Genomic DNA, 24,997 nt, shown 5'->3' with positions numbered 1-24,997 from the left:
CTAGAGGAGCAAACAAGCACTGTCATTCCCTGCTGGCGCTACTACACGCAGCGGCAGTGAGCGGGTAAGTACAGAGGAAGCCAGGTGATCGCTAGATCCTCCGGGCAGCCCATAGAGCAGTGATGGCTAACCGTGACACTCCAGCTGTTGCAAAACTACAATTCCCATCATGCCTGAACAACCAAAGATATGGCTTTGGCTGCCCTGGCATGATGGGAGTTGTAGTTTTGCAACAGCTGGAGTGTCAAGATTAGCCATCACTGCCATAGAGGATAGTGTCGGTCTGCTGCCACCGCTCCTATTCTACTGAGCGACGGCAGCAGATTGTTGCTATCACAGTCGTTTGTCCTCCAACATGTTCATGTCGGCTGATCGTTGCCTTCAATTACATGGGATGATTATCGTCCGTAACGTCTGATAATCGTCGTCTGATAATCGTTCTGTGTAATAGGGCCTTTACTCTCTCTCTCTCTGCCCTGCCATACCTCTTGCTACTTTCACTGCCTGATAACATCCTAAACAATGTAACCCTTGCAATCCTGCTGGTGTTTAATGTGCTTATGCATAAGGGATACTGATTGTGGAACGATTTGTCTGAATTTTAATTATTTCTTATTGGAAAATTTGCTTTAATATATGAATGTTTTGGAATACAAGCATGTTCCCAGAACAAATTATGCTTGTAATCCAAGCTTCCACTGTATATGTAATACAGTTTAGGATTTGACATAAGCGAATTTACAGTAGGAATGACGTGAAGCGCTTTGTTCCTAATGGTATTCTGCTCATCAGGCTGCGCACATTGAAGTCTGCTCCACTCTGTGCCGCTCCCCTTGGGTGCTGGGAAAAGATAGATCCAGTCCTGGGAAAAAGAGAAAAGTTTCATCTCTACTTGAGATGCCAAACCCGAGCATTCAGCATAGCGGGGGCTGCTGAAGTTGGATAAAGCTCTTAAGCTGTCTGGAAAACATTAATACATGGATATGTTTTCCACATAGCCTTAGGGATTTATCCAAGTTCAGCAGCCCCCGCTATGCCGAATGCTCGGGTTCGGATGGACTCGAGCATGCTCGAGGTTCGCTCATCTCTAAATGTAACTCTATCATCTTTGACCTTTACCTTTAGTCTCACTATGACCCTCTCTCTTCAGAAACCCTGGACCCTATGAGATAAATGATAAACTTTTGTTGCCATGGCTGAGCTGACATCATACCAGAGAAACTCTGATCTACTGAACCAGCTCTTCATTAGTTAACATAAATGCCTTCATTGCCCCCATAAAACTACTTTTTGGCTAAGTTCACACTATGAAAAAATGACAGCCATGATCATCTTTCATAATAATGGCCGTTATTTGCGCACTGATGGCCACTATTATGAAAGACGGACGTCATTTTTACATAGTGTGAACCTAGCCTCATAGCAACCAAAACCAGGAGTGGATTAAAAACACAGAAAGGATCTGTTCACACAATGTTGAAATTGAGTGGATGGCCGCCATATAACAGTAAGTAACTGCCATTATTTCAATATAACAGCCGTTGTTTTAAGATAATAGCAAATATTTGCCATTAAATGACGGCCATCCACTCAAATACAACATTGTGTGAACAGATCCTTTCTGTGTTTTCAATCCACTCCTGGTTTTGGTTGCTATGAGGCCCTGACATGAGGACCAAATACAGCCTCAAATATACTGTGTGTGAACCCAGCCTCAAAGGAGAAGTCCGGACAAAATTATTTAATAATAATAATAATAATTTTTATTTATATAGCGCCAACAGATTCCGCAGCACTTTACAATTCTGGAGGTACATACATAGACAAAAAATCGACATTACAGAGATACATATAATTATCCATACATGAGGAGTGAGGTCCCTGCTCGCATGCATCAGCTTACACACTATCAGGAGGGGGTGCGAGACAAAATGGCAGAGGGGCAAAGTGTATCGTTGTTCTTATGGTCCAGCCATCTTTATAAATAAGGCAGTGCGGGTAAGGGGGGGGGGTGAACCTGTCACCAGCCAATGCCTGCATGCACAGGTCTAAGTGCTTAAATGCTTGGTGTGTGTGTGTGCGTGTATGTATGTGTCTGTGTGTGTGTGCGTGGTGGAGGTGTGTGTGTGTGTGTGTGTGTGTGTGGAGGGGGGGTTGAGGGTTGAGTCAAAATTAGGGAACCTGGTAAGCCTGTTTGAACAGATGTGTTTTGAGGGCACGTTTGAAGCTTTGTGTATTGGTGGTGAGTCTGACAGTCTTGGGTAATGCATTCCATAGAACTGGTGCAGCTCGGGTGAAGTCCTGGAGACGGGAGTGGGAGGTGCGGATCAAGGTGGATGTTAATCGTAAGTCATTAGAGGAGCGTAGGGCACGGGTAGGGCGGTAGACAGAGATGAGGGAGGAGATGTATGGAGGTGCAGCACTGTGGAGAGCCTTGTGGGTGAGCAGGAGGACTTTATATTGTATCTTGTGTTTAACAGGGAGCCAGTGTAGTGACTGGCACAGGGGGGAGGCATCGGTATAGCGGCTGGACAGGGAGATGAGCCTGGCCACTGTATTGAGAATGGACTGGAGAGAGGAGAGTTTAGAGGAAGGAAGGCCGATTAGTAAGGAATTGCAGTAGTCAAGACGGGAATGAATCAGAGCGACAATGAGAGTTTTAGCAGATTCGACAGGAAGGAAGGGACGGATTTTAGAGATGTTTTTTAGATGCAGATTACAGGAACGTGAAAGAGATTTAATGTGAGGAGTGAAGGAAAGATCTGAGTCAAACATAACCCCAAGGCAGCGGGCTTGCTAAGCAGGGGTTATGGTCGCACCACAGACAGAAATGGAGATGTCAGGTGGGGGGCGGTTAGCAGAGGGAGGGAAGACAAGAAGCTCAGTCTTAGAAAGGTTTAGTTTTAGGAATAGGGAGGACATAGCATTAGAGACGGCAGACAGACAGTTACTGGTGTTCTGTAGAAGTGCGGGGGTGATATCACGGGAGGAGGTATATAGCTGGGTATCATCGGCATAGAGATGCTACTGAAAACCAAACTTGCTGATGATTTGTCCGATGGGTAAAGTGTAAAGTGAGAAAAGGAGAGGGCCCAGGACTGATCCCTGAGGAACCCCAACTGTAAGGGGGAGAGAAGATGACGTGGAGCCAGAAAGTGATACACTAAAGGAGCGGTCGGAGAGATAGGAGGAGAACCAGGAAAGAGCAGAGTCCTTGAGGCCGATTATTTTTTGATATGTTATTACTTATGGAAAGTTTCTAATTTCTAATGTACATTAATTATGGAAATGCACATATAGGGCTATTTCAATTAATTTAGTAGATCAGGGAGTGTTCGGCCCCGTTCCCACTGAGGAAAGGTAGCATGTTCATTCTTCAGCGCGGACAGGGCAGGAGCGCGCGCCTCCCATAGACTCCCATTATGAGCGGGAGGCTAACGGTATTCCGCGGCGGACAATTCCGTCGCGGAATTCTGCTACCTTTCCTCAGTGGGAACGGGGCCTTAGAATTCTCTCAGAAACAGTGACATTACTACGAACGGTGTAATTCCTATGGAGTGTCCAGCAGGGGGTGCTCTATATGTAGAAGTCTATGGGACTTTGTTGTTTCTATGGATGTCTATGAAAAGTAATGTAATGTAATGAATGTACAGTGTGCTTTATACACGGTACTATTCCCCCATCATCTGCTCATAGTATGTGCAGATGATGGTTTAATAGTACAAGGGCGGATCTCAATCATTGGTACGCCCGCCGATCTGCCGCACTCCCGCCGCTTCACCGCCGCACTGGACTGGACTTTATACACTGAACTACTGCTCCCATCATCTGCTCATAATATGAGCAGGTGATGGGAGTAGTAGCTGGGTTATCGCTATCACTTGCCTGATGCCACCGCTGATGCCACCGGGCGCAGGGGGAGCCGCTCATCACACAGGAGCGATCATCCCCCCTCCTCCTTCTTCCGGGGTCCGCTAAACTTCCCCCTATTCCACTGCTGACTCCCCGCCTGGCCGCCGCTCTCACATACCGGCTCCCGGTGCTTCCTGATGTCCGCACTGACACGTGCTGGCCAGGAAGCACCAGGAGCTGACACTGACCGCACTGACTTCCTGATGTCCACTCCCACACGTGCTGGCCAGGAAGCACCAGGAGCCGGTATGTGAGAGCAGTGGCCAGGCGGGCAGTCAGCCGTGGGATAGTGGGAAGTTTGCCGGACCCCGGAAGAAGGAGGAGGGGGGAGCGAAGGGGGCATGATCGCTTCTGTGTGATGAGCAGCTCCCCCTGCGCCTGGTGGCATCAGTGGCGGCATCAGGCAAGTGATAGCGATAACCCAGCTACTACTCCCATCACCTGCTCATATTATGAGCAGATGATGGGAGCAGTAGTTCAATGTATAAAGTCCAGTCCAGAGTGGCGGCGGATCGGTGGGCGTACCAATGATGGAGATCGGCCCTGGTACTATTACCCCATCATCTGCTCATACTATGAGCAGATGATAGGGGAATAGTACTGTGTATATGTGGCGGCAGCAGCACTGAGCATAGAGGGAGGGGGAGGTAGATGCATCGGGACGTCTCTCCCTCTCTGCTCGGTGCCCTCCTAATGTACTGATTGAATACATTTATGCAATACTTTGGGGAGCAAGGACACTTGTTCCCCATAGTATTTAATAGATGTATTCATTCAGTAAAGCACACTGTACACTAATTACATTACTTTACATAGACATCCATAGAAACAATAAAGTCCCATAGACGTCTACATATAGAGCGCCCTCTGCTGGACATTCCATAGAAATTACACCCTTCGTAGTGACGTCACTGTTTCTGAGAGAATTCTAACACTCCCTAATCTACAAAATTAAGGGAAATAGCCCTATATGTGCATTTCCCATAATTAATGTACATTAGAAATTTGTATAACTTTCCAAGTAATAACATATCTAAAAAATAATTTTGACCGGACTTCTCCTTTCAGCTATGTTTTGCAACCAAAACCAGGAGTGGATTAAATACACAGAAAGGCTATGTTCACACAGTGTTAAAATTGACTGGATGGACGTCATTTAATGGCACATTACCGTTATTTTAAAGCAACCTCCACTGTTTTGAAATAACGGCCATCCACTAAATTTTAACAGGGTGTACACATAGCCTGTCTTTTCAATCCACTCCTGGTTTTGGTTGCAAAATATTGAGCAAAAATGCTGGGTAGGACATAGGGGGAGATTTATCAAACTGGTGTAAAGTAGAACTGGCTCAGTTGCCCCTAGCAACCAGATTTCACTTTCCATTCCTCACAGATTCTTTGAAAAATAAAAGGTGGAATCTGGTTGCTATGGGCGACTAAGACAATTCTACTTTACACCAGTTTGATAAATCTCCCCCATAGTCTTTATAGTAATAGTCTCTTTGTTGTCCATGGCAACCAATCACAGCTCAGCTTTAATTTCTCCTACTGCCTTACTAAAATCCAAGCTGATCCCTGGTTGGCTGCGATGGGTAACTAAGCCAATTGTACCATCAGCCTGATAACTCTCCCCATCTACATCTGCAGCTCTACATATGGCTACAGCTTCCGGCCAGGTGTATAAAATCTGAATAAAGTTTCCGTTGAGGTCTCGGGATTATAACAATACTTTCACTTCACACGTTTGCACTGTAGTAGCCTAGGAAACTAACGCTGCGGTGCAGCCCTGTCACTTACCATGGTAAAGGTCGCGAAGCTGAGCGCTGCCATAGGCTGTTTGTCCCTTCCTGCTTCCCCTAGCTAGTGACACGGCTTCAACATGGCGGCATTTGCGGAAACAGGGAAACTTTAATGGATTTACCGAGAGAGCAGTAGCTGCGGCTGAGCTCCGTGTGGCGGCGGCAGGGCTCCGGTGAGTAAGGCTGATCTCCGGCGCGGTGCCTGTGTAGAGCCGGGGCAGTCCTACTACAGGTCACCCCATACCCTGGAGCCGGGGCAGGGGAGCTGTCAGGGGGCTGTGTGGAGACGCCAGCACACATGTACGGCTGTCAGACACCATTGTCCTATCCGTCTATGTGTGTGACACAGGCTGGGGCAGCTGCTGGGTAACTTTCCTGCTTGTTATAGTGTGCTTCCATTACCCCCTATACGCAGGCTGTATTGGGACAACGGGCAGCATGGCCAAGGACTGTGTATTACTGACAGACATGGGGGGGGGGGGGGTCCCCAGATACAAGGCGCTGCCTCCTGACCTTGTATTAGTCATTGTAGCTCTACAAGGGCCATATCCATTACAGAGAGTTCTGGTGTATCCAGAAGAAGAGAGAAGTGCTGGCCCCAAGCATGGAGGAGGATGGCTTCTGTGTGTATATACCCCACACTGGTCACTGGGCTTACTGCTTATTCAGTTTATACAAGAATGGGGAGTTCAGTAGATGGAGTCCTGTATGCAGCACCCTCATCTTGGTCACATCTCCCTAGGAGGATCTGGCCTGTATTATTCCATAGCTTATGGAACTGAATAGACTCTCTTAGCCCGGGATCACACCTCGTACTTTCTTTATTTTATCCAAAGCCAAAAGTGGAAACCACACAGTGAGAAGCTATAATGGAAAGGTTTTCATCTTCTTCTGTGTTTTGGGTAAAAGTGTCACTCTTATTTTTCGGTCCTGCTGGATTAGTAGCTTCTCCCGTGTGAGGCTATGGCAGCAGAATACGGCTGGATAGGCATTTTGGTGAAGTATCCTGTTTTTTTGTTTTTGTTTTTTTTTCTGCAACTCACCCATAAGTGACAGCCATTCAAGACACCTGAGGGCTACAGTTTAGCCCCATTCAGTTACCTTAGCCCCAACACAGTGTGATCCCTGCACTGCCACCACACAATGATTCAGGGTAGCACAAATCGCCATGTAGCCCCAGGCAAAAGCAAAGGGGATGAATAGAGGCAAAACAGCCATGTACAGTCACCCATCATGAATATTCATGAAGTGGGGTAAATAAATGCACCAAGGCCCCAGTGCACCAAATGGTCATATTTACATATTGATTAAAGTAAATATTTTGATGATAAAGAAAAAATTTTTGTAGAGATGAGCACAACTCAAGCATGCTTAAAGTGAATGTACCATCAGGCTCGGGCTGAAGCACTGGAGGCGGACCGACCCACTCCTAGTGGGAGGAAACCCTTGTCCCCCTATGACGCTGCTCCATTACATTCAATAGAGCCGTATCATAGAAGGGTGGGAGTTCCCTCCCACTGGGGGGGGGGTCAGCCCGCCTGCAGTGCTTCAGCCCAGGCCTAATGGTACGTTCACTTTAAGTCCTTCCAAACCTTGCATTTAGGATTTGAATACCAATGGCTGTAGAAGTTGGATGCAGCCTTAGGGCAGCATCCAGCTTCTTCAGCCACCAGTGTTCTAGCACCCGAAGATCAGGCTCGAGGATGCTCGAGTTGCACCTATCTCTAAAAAGTACCTTTAAAGGGGTATTCCCCTCAAAACTTTTATAAGTTAGTAAAATGTAGAAGCATACTTACCTGCATTCTGTAATATGCTTCTATTTACGTTCTTGCACGATTCTTCAGCTTGCTGTATGGATTCAGCCCCCCCAGATGAAGAAGGCAGCCTCTGTCCAGGTCCACTCCAACACGCTCCTCTTATTTTCCTCCCTCCGGCCGAGACGGGGTCTTGTGATCAGTGGGCAGGGTTAGCTAACCAAGCCCGCAGTAAACATAACATTGATCACATGACCAGTCATGCTTGTGAGATCTATCAGCTGATAGACACAAGTGCCTCATAGCATGTTCCCCTGGCAGCTGTGACACCCCCCTCCCCCCCAATACAAGTGCCCCACACCAGCCTGCCAACTGCACGCATTGTCCCCTGCTGCTGCCCCCTGTCTTCCCCCATTACCCCCCTGACTTCAGCCATCAGATCTATCATCGGTAGAGATGAGCCAACCTTTTGGTCCAAAAGCAGTTTGCTCGCTTGTGATGCCTGCGATTCCAGGTGCATAGTTGCGATCCCAGGATTATGTGGCCAGAATATTCCAGGGAATGGAGTCCGAAAGGTTCGCTCATCTCTTATCATCGGCTGCCACCCCCCCATATGGAACTACATCTGCCAGCTTAGTGCCCAGAAGGACATAGCCAGGGAGCAGTTCTAGTTCTCCAGTAATGTATAGACCTATATGAAGTTGGCTGGTGCTGCAGCACATGCGCCTGCTAAGCACTATGATGGGAGTTGCAGTTCCTCAGCAGCTATCAGTAATATCACTGTAGAGTGCTTCGTATTACTGATAGCTGCTGAGGAACTGCAATTCCCAGCATAGTGTTTATTTATAGTCTGCTAGCTCCACACCTCTGCTGCAGCTCTTTAGATCACAGATAGCTGTTAGAGAACTACTTCTTCAGCTCTGCTATATCATGGACCAATCGGGGAGAAGCATGGCATCATGGGAAATTTAGTTTCTTGGCTGACATCATCTTGGATATAGAAAGGCTTTTGAACATACCCTAAGACTCACTTTGCAGTACATCTGTTGAATGCTACTCCTGCAAGTGAAAGAGACAGTTTTTGCTGGAATGACCCTTTAAAAATTTTCTGGTGCAAAATCCACAACACTCAATCCCTATCTGCAGTATTCTTGCAGATGCAAAATCCTCACAGCTTAATTTTTTTTAGCAGCACATGGTAGCATGCTTTACCCCCCCCCCCCCCCCTTTTGTCAATAGGGCTCATAGGGCCCTATTCCACCGGGCGATTATCGTTCGCATAATCGTTAACGATAAACGATCCAAACGACCGCTATTACGAAAGACCTGAAATCGTTTGCCCATTTACATGGAAAGATAATCGTTACTTATGATCGTTCTTGCAGTCGTCTTGTCGTTATTGTGTTCGTCACTACTGCAAACGACTTCTTAATCAATGCGAACGATTTGCGAATGAGCAACGATAAAAATAGGTCCAGGTCTTAATAAATGATCAACGATTTCTCGTTCGGTCGTTAGTCGTTAACTGCTTTTCAAACGAACAATTATCGTTTGGATTCAAACGATTTAACGATAATCTGAACGATAATCGTCCGGTGGAATAGGGCCCATAGTCTTACAATAGAGCAGAGATCTCTGGGAGTCAGAATGTAAAATGCTCTACAACGGAGTTCTCCTGATTGGTGACGCTGTCAGCAGAGACCTTAGAAGAACTTGTAACTCAGGAATGGCAGCAGCTAGAAAGAAAGGAGACTGTTTAAAATACTCAGGGAGACTTGGTGAGTAAGACCAGCTAGCATTTAATATTTTTGCTCTTAGGTGGATAACGCCTTTAATATTACATGTGGATATAGTTGACTGGCGTTGGTGTATAAGTGGCTGTCAAAGTGGCCATAAAAGCTTTAGGCAGCATTCTTAATGAAAATATTATTTTTTTTTCTTTTAATTTGTTTTCTTAGATAAGGAGACAAAAAGATAAGTGAGATTAACGTGGTTGTTCTGCACTGAATCAAAATAACATAATCTGAAAAAGAGTTATTATTAGTCCTTACTTCACCAAGCTGGGTAGTAGTACCATAGTACATGGTACCAGAATTGAAACCAGAATTAAACCAAAGGTAACACTCCGCCATATTCTCATCTCCTCTCCCTCTCTTTGCTCACAATGTTTATTTTGGCTTTCACCTTTGCTTCCGTTATCCTCAAACTCTGTGTTAACCCTCCACTCCCCACACCAAGTAACAATCTCTTTATTTCTCCAGCTCTTTTACCCGCTGATCTCACACCTCCTTTTATCCTCTTTCCATACACTAAAACCTTTAACTTCAAATGCTCTCAATGTCTGCGCCCTCTTACCTACTCACACCTACTGTCTCTGTCTCTGCTACTTCTCACTGCTGGAGACATTTCACCAAACCCTGGCCCTCCCCACCTGAACTCCTATACTCCACTGCCCTTCTCTCGTCCACATTCTTCTAGATCACGGCGGCGCCCCTCTAACACCATACGCATCAGTCCTGACCCCCCTCCCCCTGTCCCTTTCTCTGCTGCTCTCTGGAACGCACGCTCTGTCTGCAATAAACCTACATTCATACACGATCTCTTTCTTTACCACAACTTCTTCTTCCTAGGCATAACTGAAACATGGCTGTCCCCTACTGACACTGCTTCCCCTGCTGCACTTTCCTACGGTGGGCTCCAGTTTACTCACACCCCTCGCCCTGGCAATAAGCCGGGCGGCGGGGTTGGCCTGCTGCTAATGGACAACTGCTCCTTTACGCCAAGCCCTCCTCTCCCTGCTCTCACCCTCACCTCCTTTGAAGTACACTCTATCCGTATCTATTCCCCCTCTAACCTCCAAGTAGCCGTCATCTACCGACCACCAGGCTCCGCAACCACCTTCCTTGACCAGTTCAACACTTGGCTGTTGCATTTCCTTTCAACAGATATTCCCACCATCATCATGGGCGACTTCAACATCCCCATCGACACAACCAAATCACCCGCCTCTAAACTCCTATCACTAGCCTCCTCCTTTGGCCTTACACAGTGGTCCTCCATGGCAACTCACAAAAAGGGCCACACACTGGACCTCATCTTCTCCCGCCTCTGCCCCATATTTGATCTCACCAGCACATCCCTCCACATCTCTGACCACAACCTCCTAACTTTCTCGTTTCTCCTCTCTTCATCTGCCCCCCCAGTCCAGAAACTTGCCCACCCTCGCAGGAACCTCAGAAACCTCGACACTCAAACACTCTCTGACTCCCTTCTGCCTCTCTCCACCATACACTCTCTGAACGACACTGACACAGCCGCAACCTTCTACAATTCCACAATAACCTCAGCCCTCGACTCTGTTGCCCCTCTCACGAAAAAGAAAACACGAAGCACGAACAGACAGCCCTGGCACACCGACCTAACCAAACAACTAAGGCGAGTGTCCAGAGCTGCTGAACGGCGCTGGAAGAAGACTGACTCTGAGGAACACTTCCAAACATACAGGAGAGCACTCCTTGAGTTCAAATCTGCCCTCACCTCTGCTAAACAGGACTACTTTTCTTCCCTCATATCTTCCTTATCTCATAACCCTAGGCAACTGTTTAACACCTTCAACTCTCTTCTCCGCCCCCCACTGCCACCCCCCACATCTCTCATCTCTGCTGAGGACTTCGCCACATTCTTCAAGCAGAAAATCGATGACATCAGAGGAAGCTTCAACTCACAGTCCCCTCAGCCCCCCCTAATGCCTGTCTACTGCCCGTCCCCACTAACTCACCTCTCCACCATCACAGAAGAACATCTCTCCAAACTACTCTCCACATCGCACCTCACCACCTGCGCACTTGACCCTATTCCATCCCACCTTATCCCCAACCTCTCCTCAGCACTTGTCCCAGCACTTACCCATCTCTTCAATCTATCACTAACTTCTGGCATCTTCCCATCTCCATATAAACATGTAACCATCACACCCATCCTCAAAAAGCCATCCCTTGACCCTACCTCCTTATCCAGCTACCGCCCCATCTCGCTTCTCCCCTTTGCCTCAAAACTCCTGGAACAACATGTCTACCATGAACTTTCCTCACATTTTTCATCCAACTCGTTTTTTGACTCCCTGCAATCCGGTTTCCGCTCCCACCACTCCACAGAAACTGCCCTCACCAAAGTGGCTAATGACCTGCTGACTGCCAAAACCTCGCGCCACTACTCTGTGCTCCTTCTCCTTGACCTATCTTCTGCCTTCGACACAGTTGACCATTTTCTCCTCTTACAAATCCTCTCATCCCTTGGTGTCACTAGCCTAGCTCTCTCCTGGATCTCCTCTTACCTCTCCAACCGCACTTTTAGTGTCTCCCACTCCCACACCACCTCCTCTCCTCGTCCCCTTACTGTTGGTGTTCCCCAAGGCTCTGTACTCGGGCCTCTTCTCTTCTCCATCTACACCTCTGGCCTGGGACATATCATAGAATCCCATGGCTTCAGGTACCATCTTTATGCCGATGACACTCAGATCTACCTCTCTGGTCCGGATGTCACCTCTTTGCTATCCAGGATTCCAGAGTGTCTATCGGCCATATCCTCCTTGTTCTCCTCCCGCTTTCTAAAACTCAACATGGACAAAACAGAACTTATCATTTTTCCCCCATCTCGCTCCACCCCGCCTTCTAATCTGTCAATCACTATCAATGGCTGTACTCTGTCCCCTGTCCCCCAAGTCCGCTGCCTTGGCGTCACCTTTGACTCTGCCCTGTCCTTTAAACGACATATTCAGGCCCTGACCACCTCCTGCCGCCTTCACCTCAAAAACATTTCCAGAATCCGCTCTTTCCTCACCCCTGACTCCACCAAACTGCTGGTCCATGCTCTCATTATCTCCCGCTTGGACTACTTTAACATCCTCCTCTCTGGCCTTCCAGCTAACTCCCTTGATCCCCTCCAGTCTATCCTTAACTCTGCTGCCCGACTAATCCACCTTTCCCCTCGCTTTGCCTCAGCCTCTCCCCTCTGCCAATCCCTCCACTGGCTCCCCATTGCCCAACGTATTGACTTTAAATTGTTGACCATGACGTACAAGGCAATCCACAACCTGTCCCCTCCGTACATCTCTGACCTGATATCCCGCTACCGTCCCTCACGCAACCTTCGATCCTCCAGTGACCTCCGTCTCCGCTCCCCCCTTGTTCGTACCTCGCACAACCGCCTCCAAGACTTTGCCCGAGCCTCCCCCATACTCTGGAACTCGCTACCCCGACACATCCGTCTCTCATCCACCATCAAGTCCTTCAAAAGTAACCTGAAAACCCATCTCTTCAAACAAGGCTACAACCTACAATAACTCTGCATCACACTTGAATGGCTGCACTTTACCTCCTGTTTCTCTCCCTATACCCCATAGATTGTGAGCCCTCGCGGGCAGGGTCCTCTTCCCCCATGTACCAGTCTGTCTTTTGCCTTCATGTAATGTTTTCTGATCTTGTATTGTTCCTGCCTGTTGCCTATCTATTGTATAGCGCTCTGGAACTAAGGGCGCTTTATAAATAAATAATAATAATAATAAAAAGTGTCATCATACAAGTAGATAAAGTGCAAAACAGAAGCTGAAACTGTGTGCAAAATAATGGCCGGTGGAGATGATATGTAGGGTGTGAGCTGCTGTGCAAGCAGGGACCAGACCAGGCAATGTAATAAATGTGTTAATGCAAATGTCATCTCAATAACAGAATATGGGACCATGTGGTTACAACACCTAATAAGTGACTCTCAAATGTTTTCCCCTTACTAAATGCCATTGTGTTCAACATATGTGTGCCAATAACCTCATATACGTTTTCTCACTGGTTGTTAGTAGTCTGCTAATAATCCTGTCCTTGTATGGCCACATACAGTTGGACTTGGGTTACATTGGCGTTGAGTGATATCCGCCTCATACTAAACTTTATGCAGATGTGAAAATCCCCAATGTGTTCTCAAGGGGCAGAATAATCTGTAGACATGGAAGCTAAAATGTAGTCCCATATCACATCCCTGCCCTAAAAGCAGCAAAAACGAAGGAATATACTTACTGACATATTGACTAGCTCATGGCCGACAACCCCTTTATGTCATTATAATCAGGCCCAGCATAGATTATTCCACTTATGGCTATTTGCCTTCTTTAGTATGTCACTGGTATCTAGATATCTAGCATCACAGAACTAGATATACTTGAAATAAGGGATTTTGGAATGAAGTAACCAAACATATATACATACACACCTGCATACATTTCATTGACTGACTTGTCAGTGCTGTAGGAATCAGAATTAGTGCTAATTTGCTTTACTTTCCTTTGTATTTGTAGGCTACTTGGTGAAATGATACAAATCAAATACAGAACTCTGCAAATTGGACATTCTCTATGAAAAAGCAACAATTTAGACTTCCCGATAAAGACACTAACCACCTGTTTACATGTGTAGGTCACTCCGTTACTGTGTTAGTCACTGTTTGCATGCAGCAATGACTCGATTGGAAGAGGCAAACAGAGAGGTCAACATGCATTCTTCAGTCAGGTATCTGGGCTACCTAGCCAGGATAAGCCTACTAGTGGCCATATGTATGGGCCTGTATGTGAGGTGGGAACAAACCGCAGATGCATTGATATTGGTTATATTTATACTGGGGCTGTTCATCCTGGGCATTGCAAGTATCCTCTACTACTATTTTTCCATGGAAGCTGCCAGTTTAAGCATCTCTAATCTCTGGTTTGGATTTCTCCTTGGTCTTCTTTGTTTTATTGACAACTCGAAGTTCAAGTATGACGTAAAAGAAGAAGCTACAAAGTACCTGCTTGTTTCTTCAATCATCATAAGAACAATGTGTGCCTTAGTGGAGAGAATCTGTGGATACATTCGCCATCGTCCAACGCTGCTGACGTCAGCTGAGTTTTTGGAATTAGTGGGCTTTTCAATAGCCAGTACCATCATGCTGGTCCAGAAGTCCATCAGCATAATCTTACTTGTCACTGCATTTGCTCTGATAATTATTGACTTGCGAATGAAATCCTTTTTGGCACTTCAAAATCTGGGGGCCTTTGCAGTCCTTACACCCTTGTTGTTTTTTCCGTCATTGCACATTCCAGTCAATCCTTATGCATTGTCCTGCTTTTTCTGCTGCATCATAAGTGAGCCCCTTCTTGATGTCTATTTCAGTGGTCTTTCTGTCACCGAACGCTGGAAGCCATATCTCTACCGAGGCAGAATTTGCCGAAGGTTTTCAGTCATTTCTGTGGGATTGATTGAAGTGGTATTTTTTGTGCTCGCTGCCTTTAAGCTGAGTGACTTAAAACACTGGTATTTTGTGATTCCAGGATTCTCTATCTTTGGTATTTTCTGGCTAATCTGTCATATTATATTTGTAATCACTCTTTGGGGTTTTCATACCAAGCTAAATGATTGCCATAAAGTGTATTACACACACAGAACAGATAACAGCCTAGACCGAGTTATGGCATCCAAAGGAATGCGACATTTTTGCCTAATCTCTGAGCGTTTGGTCTTCTTCAGCCTCCTTGCAACAGTGATTTTAGGTGCTGTTTCATGGCAGGTGAGTACATTATTTAACTATAAATTCCTATGAAACTTTTAAAATATGAAATCTTTATGCAGTGTAAAATATCAATGTAGTTGCAGAGATTTCTCTCTAGCTATAAATCCAGTTCTCAGCTCTTAAAAGGGTAGTGCGGCGCTAAACATTTATTCACAAAATAACACACATTACAAAGTTATACAACTTTGTAATGTGTGTTATGTATATGAATGGCCCTCTTCCCCGTGTTCCCCCCAACCCATGCTAGACCCGGAAGTGTTGGGGCATTATTCTTACTGCATTTGTGTCGACCCCCGGCCACCATCTTGTGACAATGACGTCGTCTTCGGGAGGCTGGCCGAACCGCTCCATCCAGCATGAGGGACGGATCCCTTTAAGGCTGGGTTCACACTACGTATATTTCAGTCAGTATTGTGGTCCTCATATTGCAACCAAAACCAGGAGTGGATTGAAAACACAGAAAGGATCTGTTCACACAATGTTGAATATGAGTGGATGGCCGCCATTTAATGGCAAATATTTGCTGTTATTTTAAAACAACGGCTGTTATATTGAAATAATGGCAGTTATTTATTGTTATATGGCGGCCATCCACTCAATTTCAACATTGTGTGGACCGATCCTTTCTGTGTTTTTAACCCCTAGACGACCCTGGACGTAGGGTTACGTCATGGAAGTCTGTCCCCAGACGACCCATGACGTAACCTTGCGTCCTGGGTGTTTCTCCCGCTATGAAGCGTGCTCCGGAGCGGAGCGCGCTTCATAGCAGGTGTGACTGCGGGGGTCCCGATCGTTGAAACGGACTGCCGGAGGTCTCTTACCTGCCTCCGTGCGGTCCGATCGGCGATCTGCTGCACTAAGCCTGCACAGGCAGGCTCAATGAGCAGATCGCCGATAACACTGATCAATGCTATGCCTATGGCATAGCATTCATCAGTGTATAAATCAAAGAACTGGATGTAAAAGTCCCCCAAAGGGACTTCAAGAGTGTAAAAAAAAAAAAGTTCAAAACACTATTACACTACCCCAAAACCCCTCCCCCAATAAAAGTTGAAATCATCCCCCTTTCCCATTATATAAATAAAACATATAAAAATAAATAAATAGATAAACATATAATATACCGTAGCGTGCGTAATTGTCCGATCTATTCAAATATAACAAGCGTCATTGTGATCGGTAAACGGCGTACACGAAAAGAGGGAAAAAGTGCGCAGATTACCGATTTTATGTTACATTATATATTTTAAAAAATCAATAAAAAGTGATCAAAACATCCGATCTTCACAAATATGGTATTAATAAAAACTAGAGATCATGTCGGAAAAAATGACACCCCATACAGCCCCGTAGGTGAAAAAATAAACCGTTATAAGCGTCGTAATAGGCCCATTTTATTAATATTTAATTGCCAAAAAAAGGATTTCATAAAAAAATACATATATAACATTAGAGAATCTGTGTAACCTGCATATGGTTGTGTTCGGACTGACCTATAGAATAATAGTATCATGTCGCTGTTACCATATAGTGCATTACGTAGACACAGGAACCCCCCAAACGTTACCATATTGCATTCTTATTTACGATTTCACCTATTTATATCTTCATAAATAATATATTTGGAATTCCATCATACATGTTATGGTAAAATGAAAGACGCCATTACAAAGTACAACTATTCCTGTAAAAAACAAGCCCTTACATGGCTTGTAGATAGAAAACTGAGAGTGCTAGAGCTCTTAGAAGGGGAGGAGGTAAAAACGAAAACACTAAGATTAAAATTTGCGCGGTCCACTGGGTCATTTTGGGCCTGGTCCTCAAAGGGTTAATCCACTCCTGGTTTTGGTTGCAATATGAGGACCACAATACTGACTGAAATATACGTAGTGTGAACCCAGCCTAAAGATGTCTGGATCTGCATTACCCCTACACTAACCATGTTTTGGGGTTCAATACAATTCATAGGCTTTTACTGTGATGAAATGAAAATCAAATTGACAGGTTAGTATAGCGATTTGTTGAAGCTCAGATGTATGACAAATTGATTGGATATGCCATACTTAAAGAAGCAGTTCACCCCCAAAAAATTTTTACTATACAGTGGCAAACCCCTTTAACCAATTAATTGGGGTATAATCCAGGTAATCCACTCTTATTTTTGGTTTCATAATATTTGTTGCTAATCCTGCACCAAAATAAAGCAAATTTCATTCATAGGGCATTGATTCTACAGCAGATTTCTCTATAGCTGGCTGTATCTGATTTACTTATTGACATGTATTTTTACATGCAGTGGATGCCTATAGCCAAACCAACATTTAGAGGAATTAAACAGTTCTTTCATTCATCACATGACCTGTGAGTGATACATGGGTACTTTTTAGAATGTAAATATATTACAAAGTGTCTTCATTTAAAGGGGTATGCCATACAATTTCTTTACTTTTAAGTCTACTTGGCGTGTCAAGGGGGTGGTGTACTCGCTGCCGCCAATGCCTCACTGATGCTGTTCTAATGTTGTCGGTCACTGAGTGATCGGGACCCCCGCAGCCATGCTGCTGGGGTCCTGATCGCTTGTGCCAACAGGCGGGGGTAAGTCGCTTACCTTTGTCCTGTCAGTTCGGCGATCTGTGCCTATAGTCTGATCTCAGGCAGGCTCTATGCATAGATTACCGATCACACTGATCTATGGTATATTATGGCATAGCAAAGATCAGTACATGCAATCTGTTGATTGCATGTGTTACCGTGAAAAAAGTGTAAAAAGTAAAAGCTTAAAAGACCACCTTGCCCATTATAAAAATATAAAAAATTAATGAACATATCGTAGCGTGCAGAATTGTCCGATCTATTAAAATATAACATTATTGTTCCCCCTCGGTGAATGGCATAAACGGGGGGAAAAACACACCAGGATTGCGGATTTTAATAAATTATATATCAGAAAAAAAAATAATCAGTAGTGGTCACTGCTTTCTGTTCTCAGTTCAGGCACCAAGGAAATGCCACTCAGCCAGTCACTAGGGGAGGTGGATCACGGCTGCAGTCAGTGATTGGCTGAAGGCTTTTTTTAATCATTAGGATTGAGAACAGGATTAATAGAGAGAAGGATTGGCACCATCAGAATAACACCAGTGAAGGATTGGCAGCAGGTGATGTTTGTTTTCTTGACGCACTAAGCAGTTTTAAAGTTAAAGACTGATTTCGTACTCTTAATGGATTTCTTACCTTTTAGAATGAATTATTGAATTTGTCTGCATCCCAATGTCATGTTTGGACCATTGTTGAGTTTTTTGTTTTGTTTTTTTAAACTTGATTTTGTTACGTTTAACCTTGTGTTTTTATTGTAGCCTTTAAATGGGATCTTTATGAGCATGTTTCTGATTGTACTACCCCTTGAGTCTATGGCGCATGGACTATTTCATGAACTTGGCAGCTGTTTGGGAGGAACCTGTGTTGGTTATGCAGTTGTAATTCCCACAAATTTCTGCAGGTATTTTCATGACAAGTGGTTTATGTGCACAGACATAAACCCTACTGTAGTCTTCTGTGCATGACCTCCTGTGGTTTTTCATGTTACTTGTGCTTTACTAAGTAAAATTCATCAGAATTCTTACATATACATGCACCAATGAAGCCATTGTGTAAACTTATTTACAGTTTAGTTCTCCTGTGTTGAATTTATGCCAGCATTTTGTTTTTATATGAATTACATATTCTTCAGGGCTGTGCAGAGATTGTAACCATTTACCAGTCTCCAATGAGCTCACAATCTGATTTTAGGCCCCACACCAGCCTAGATTTCATAAGACACCAGAGAAGAAAGTAAATGCAGAGTAGTTCTCTCACACCACCTTTTCAAAGTAGCTTTCCCTTCAAGTCAGTGTTTAACTCCAATTAGGAGTCTTAGAACATGACTAGTGATATATGTCGAGCCAAAAATCTCTCCAAAACAAAAGAATGGACCACTAAGTGGTTTTAAAGGTAAGAATACTTTGCCAGTAGAGCCCTTTACCATATCTACAACAATGTGGGCCAAAAGTTTAGGAAAAGGTAGCTTTCCCTTCAAATCCGTCAAGTCAATGTTTTACTCCAACTAGGAGTCTTAGGGCCCTATTCCACCGGATGATTATCGGTCAGATTATCGTTAAATTGTTCGAATCTAAACGATAATCGTTCGGTTAAAATGCGGTTAATGATTAACGACAGAACGAGAAATCGTTGATCGCTTTATAAGACCTGGACCTATTTTTATTGTTGCTCGTTTGCAAAATGTTCGCAAATCGTTCGCATTGAATAAGACGTCCTTCTGTAGTTTGCAGTAGATATGAACGCAGTAGCGCAGAAATAGCGAAGAAAAAACGATCGCAATTACAATCATAAGTAACGATTATCGTTCCATGGAAATGAGGAAACATTTTCAGGTCTTTCGCAATAGCGGTCGTTTGAAATCGTTAATGATTATGCAAACGATAATCGTCCTGTGGAATTGGGCCGTTAGAACAGGGGACTCCAGATCAATGAACTTGCTCATATCAATGCGCCCTCTGTGCATTTCCTAAATAGTAGATGGCCCTCTGTGCATCCCTCATATAATAGATGGCCTTCTGTGTAGATCCCCCTTTAGAAGACTGCCCCCATTGTAGTTCCCCTACAAGTATTTGGCCCCAGTCTATCCCCCCCCCCCTTCATCTGTACATGGCTCACAGTGTATTTCCCCTTTAGTAGATGGCGACCAGTCAGGAGGTGGCTCACAGTATAGTCCCCTCCTTTTGTTGATGGCCCCCTGTGTAGTCCCCTTCAATCAGCACATGGTGAGTCTTGTTTTTAGTGCGCTCACCAGCCCTGCAGCTGCACATCACTTGGGGGTCCAACAGAGGATCTTCCAGGGGGGCCCACGAGTGATATGCAGCTGCAGTGAGAAGATTTGGGGGGCCTCAGACCCCAAGACAGTCGGTTAAACCGCCCACCTTATAATCTGCCAATGAAAAGCAGTCAAATAAAATTTAAGTTATATAAATTATCTATCATTGTAATCATAGTGACTTGAGGAACATAAATAACCTGCTAGTTTTACCACAGGGCTAATGGCGTAGGGACTGTGTTTTTTCAATTTTATATTAAAAATTTTTGTTACTGCTTTGCAGCAGATTTTATAGAAAAATTCAGCCTGTCATTGCAAAGTACAATTGGTGTTGCAAAAAATAAGGGCTCATGTGGGTTTGTAGGTGAAAAAATGCAAGTGCTATGGCCTTTTAAACATAAGGAGGAAAAAAAAGTGCAAAAATGAAAATTGTCCTTCAGGGGTTAAAATTGTGGTAGTTATTTTGCATATACTGCACAAGTATGGGTTGGGTTGTTGGCAGCTTTTGGTACCAATGTTCTGAAAATGTGGCAGATTTTTAACAGCATGCCTTGCTTTCATTTATAAGAAGTATCACATAGGCAGGGATAACAGCAAAACATCTACACATTTTTAATTTATTCCCCCACAAACTCCTTGAAGATGTTGTTCTTGGTTGGGTTTGAATATAGGACTCCAGCACTTCAAATGCAGGCATTTGTAGCATAAAAGAAATTGTGTATACATTCACTCTGCTATAAGATGTTTTCTGTTTTTGTTTTGTGAATTAATATTATTTTTGTCTTTTTTTTTTTTTTTTTTCCTCTTGATATCAGCCCAAATGGACAGCCCATGTTACTTCCACCTGAGCATGTGCAGGAACTAAACCTGAGATCAACTGGAATGCTAAATGCTATTCAGAGGTTCTTTGCCTCCCACATGATAGAGACCTATGGATGTGACTACTCCACAAGTGGGCTTACTTTTGACAACTTGCACACAAAAGTAAAGTCTTTTCTGGAGTTAAGAACAATGGATGGACCCAGGCATGATACCTATGTAATATACTATAGTGGACATTCCCACAGCACTGGAGAGTGGGCTTTAGCAGGTACGTTTGAAGAGATATCTAATGCAGAAAGTACATATAGTATAACTGTAATAATGATTGATATATATCTCAGAATGACTCTACTTGTATTTAGGTTTGTTCTGTACATTATCATTGTACATTTTTATTGCTTGCTTTATATTGCCACCTAGATAAATAACTGGATTACACAAAAATTCTATACCCACATATCCATATATTTTCCCAAAGAGTGCAACTGGAACAGTAAAAATTTAAGCCAGCACTTTATTCTAATAGTGTCCTTCATGCGGGTTTACATCAAAGCGATCCTTAAAAAAAACATAAACATTTCTTATTTTTATTATCATTTTTTTAGGAGTTTCTGGTTTTATTGTTTTCCAATTTATCATATTACAAAATTACATCATACCGAGGATTATATCCTTTAAAATGACACTGTCACCCCCTTTTTGCATTATGACTTCTCTACACAGGTGTAATGGGTAAATTTACCAGTTTCCATACCTTATTTTATATCATGGTGCTTGTTCAAGTAAAAAGTGATCTTTTATCAACTGCAGATTGTGCTAAGTAGGTGGGGTTTCACAGCAACAGTGCCACTTAGCCCCGCTCACAGCGCCACCGTTGGCCCCGACACTCCATGACTTCATCGGAGCATAGGCCCTGCCCCCTCAACGCCTATTGGTATGGGTTGACCTAGAGGGGGTGGGGCCTAGATCTTTAGGCCAGCCTGTTTCAATGGCCGGCGAGGGGATCGGGCCTTTGTGCCTATGATTTCATGGAAGGGCCGGGACCAATGGTGGTGCTGTGGGTGGAGCTAAGTGGCACTGTTACTGTGAAGCCCCACCCACTTAGCACAATCTGCAGTTGATAAAAGATCACTTTTTATTTGAACAAGCAACATTACGTATGATATAAAATAAAGTATGAAAACTGCTAAAGTTACCCATTACACCTGTGTAGAGAAGTCAGAATGCAAAAAGGGGGTGACAGTGTCACTTTAAGGCTAGAATACTTTCCCAAAAAATGGGTTCTATCTTTATATTCTTTAATATATAAAAATAAAGCATAAGAAGATCACCACCTACCATTTTGATTAATAATTTTGTTCTTACTTCTACAACCCCCACCCCATTATACTGATTAATTATTATCCTTACACTTGGTCCGACAAATTGTTTCCTTGTGCTATATGAATAAAAATGTTATATTTACAATAAATATATAGAATATGCAAGGACATTTGCTTAGACCAAAAGGTAAACTTTACATCTCACTAAATCCTATGCCACAGCCAGAAATGTGCATTGATCCCTTTATCATGTAATACATTTGCAGGCGGTGAGACTTTACGTTTTGAGACTCTCCTAGAGTGGTGGAGGGAGAAGAACAGCACTTACTGCTCCCGCCTTATCATTGTGTTGGATACAGAATGCTCCCAGCCCTGGGTTAAGGAGGTTCGAAAAGTGAACGATCAGTATATTGCAGTTCAAGGAGCGGAAATGGCAAGAATTGTAGATATTGAAGAGGCTGATCCCCCACAGCTGGGTGATTTTACTAAAGAATGGGTGGAGTACAACTGTAACCCGGAGCACAACATAAGTTGGTCTGAGAAAGGACGCACTGTTAAAGCATTGTATGGAGTGTCCAAGCACTGGAGTGACTACACCCTGCATTTACCAACAGGGAATGATGTGACTAAGCACTGGATGATCTATTTTCCTCGTGTTACTTACCCCCTTGTCCACCTTGCTAACTGGTGCGGAGCCCTCAATATTTTCTGGGTGTGTAAAGTTTGTTTTAAGTGTCTAAAGAGATTAAAAATGAATTGGTTTCTTCCAGCAGTGCTTGATACCGGCCAAGGGTTTAAACTGGTCAGATCCTAAGTACCATTCAGAATGAAATATTGTATTATTGTTATAAATGTATTTACATATATATCTATATGTAAATAAATATATTTAGGTATATAAGTACATATGTAGAGATATTTTTTCACCCTTGCTGTTTCAGCAATGCACTGCTTTGTTACATCCGTCTAAACAGAAACATGCATCGTCTCAATGCAGATTTTTTTTTACAAGTTGAACTTTGTTGTGGGAATAACTTGTGATAACATATTCATGTATTCCTATAAATTTTGGATGTATGGGTTTTGGTTTCTATTGCATCAAACACTCTGAATTATCCTAGAGAGAGTGAGGCTATGTTCACACAACACTTTTTTTTAGGTGAAAAAATATCATTTCTTTTTTTATGACAGCCACATATAATGTTCATAAACGTTATTTGCGTCCATCTTTATAAAATTACAGCCATTATTTTGCCTAAAAAGGCATTGTGGGAACATAGACTAAGGCTGCGTTCACACTACGTATATTTCAGTCAGTATTGCAACCAAAACCAGGAGGGGATTAAAAACACAGAAAGGCTCTGTTCACACAATGTTGAAATTGAGTGGATGGCCGCCATATAATGGCAACTATTTGCTGTTATTTTAGAATAACGGCTGTTGTATTGAAATAATGGCCGTTATTTACTGTTATATGGCGGCCATCCACTCAATTTCAACATTGTGTGAACAGATCCTTTCTGTGTTTTTAATCCACTCCTGGTTTTGGTTGCTATATGAGGACCACAATACTGACTGAAATATACGTAGTGTGAACGCAGCCTAAAACTGTACTATGGTCAACCTCCTTGTAACATTCAGCACAGACTAAAGACAATTTCAATTGAATGTGATCCATTTAGATTGTAAGTAAGACCTTGATCTGTGAAAATAGGTCTCGTGTATATAGGAAAAAAATAGTTATTTCAAAGTATAAACCATTTAGTCTCTGTTCTGTCAGGTTCTTTATACACAGACTGCAATTTTTGCTGTGTCTTATTATTATTACTGAGCCCTTCAAGGTTATTTTTTTGTGGCCATTTGACAGCCAAAGGGGAGAAAAACACAGCCAGAAACTCCTGCTAGCAGATGATCTCCATGGAAATTAAAGGATCTAGCCTGTTGAAATCTAATGAACCCTACTCTTCTCTCTTATCACAACTGGCATTGGTGGTCTATTAGGAGGCCTCCATATACATTACATGATTATCTAATACATCATATGCAGCCGATTCCATTGAAAACATTAGGTTTAACCAACATTAATCTAATGTTAATAGCCTACTTTACAGACTATAACCATCCCTTGTTAATGATGCAGTTGTGTCACAATTTTCTGTCTACTACATTTTATTATCTGGAGAAGAATGATGTGAGGGCAGAGAGTGAGATGTGTGTGCAGGACCACAGACTTTATACTAGGCTTGTCTCTAGGCTGTGATGATGGAGACAGTTCTACATATCCGCTATAGGCACAAAATAGTTTTTCCTCCTCAGATCAATACTAGAGATGAGCGAACCTCGAGCATGCTCAAGTCCATCCGAACCCGAGCGTTCGGCATTTGATTAGCGGGGGCTGCTGAAGGTGGATATAGCCCTAAGGTTGTCTGGAAAACATGGATACAGCCAATGACTATACCCATGTTTTCCACATAGCCTTAGTGCTTTATCCAACTTCAGCAGCCACCGCTAATCAAATGCTGAACGATCGGGTTCGGGCATGCTCGAGGTTAGCTCAACTCTAGTCCATATTATTAGCAAAGTTGAAAATTATATTTCTTTATCCTGACCTTTTAAAGGGTGTTTTTGTGATTTTCCTATTGGGCTTCCATTAGAGTACACCTTTTAAATATGTGCTCTGTTTTTCAGCCCACTCATATTCTTTTATTATACTCTATACTATATTGCTATATATATATATATTGCTATATGTGCAGGATCTAAGCTTGTGGTGCAAAGAACTGCACATATATAAATAGGGGGTGTGGAATGACACTATCACTTTAAGGTCTAAATCTGTCCCAGGCTGCAGTAATAATAGTAAAGAGGTATACTTACCCAAAGCCGCTTCCCTGCTGTGGCCAATTTCGTAAGTGCCCAGACCTGATG

The 24,997-nt window shown here is 43.7% G+C and overlaps 2 protein-coding genes across 2 annotated transcripts in view; one reads left to right on the top strand and one right to left on the bottom strand.

The window, feature by feature from the left end:
- Positions 1–573: 573 nt before the first annotated feature.
- Positions 574–24,997, bottom strand: part of LOC138796578 (uncharacterized) — a 77,861-nt gene continuing 53,437 nt past the window's right edge. The window contains exon 13 of the mRNA XM_069976189.1: positions 574–862. Coding sequence (XP_069832290.1) covers positions 739–862 — 124 coding nt within the window. The 3' untranslated portion in view covers positions 574–738. The remainder of the gene's footprint in view (positions 863–24,997) is intronic.
- Positions 5,644–23,410, top strand: TMEM168 (transmembrane protein 168). Its single transcript, XM_069976194.1, has 5 exons — positions 5,644–5,884; positions 13,812–15,055; positions 18,412–18,554; positions 20,741–21,015; positions 22,336–23,410. The coding sequence occupies exons 2-5, from the start codon at positions 13,922–13,924 to the stop codon at positions 22,881–22,883; spliced, it is 2,100 nt and encodes a 699-aa protein (XP_069832295.1). The 5' UTR covers positions 5,644–5,884; positions 13,812–13,921; the 3' UTR covers positions 22,884–23,410.

The sequence above is a fragment of the Dendropsophus ebraccatus genome, chromosome 1, assembly GCF_027789765.1.
Source record: "Dendropsophus ebraccatus isolate aDenEbr1 chromosome 1, aDenEbr1.pat, whole genome shotgun sequence".
Taxonomy (NCBI): Eukaryota; Metazoa; Chordata; class Amphibia; order Anura; family Hylidae; genus Dendropsophus; species Dendropsophus ebraccatus.
Note: the sequence above shows the minus strand (reverse complement) of the source record. Positions and strands in the feature narration are given on the sequence as shown.

Bases quoted from the DNA above. Each gene is read 5' to 3' on its own strand.
- TMEM168 (XM_069976194.1), top strand. From the start codon at position 13,922: ATGTGTAGGTCACTCCGTTACTGTGTTAGTCACTGTTTGCATGCAGCA. The intron at 15,056-18,411 runs GTGAGTACATTA...TTTTTATTGTAG, and splicing joins TAGGTGCTGTTTCATGGCAG to CCTTTAAATGGGATCTTTAT. The intron at 18,555-20,740 runs GTATTTTCATGA...TCTTGATATCAG, and splicing joins ATTCCCACAAATTTCTGCAG to CCCAAATGGACAGCCCATGT.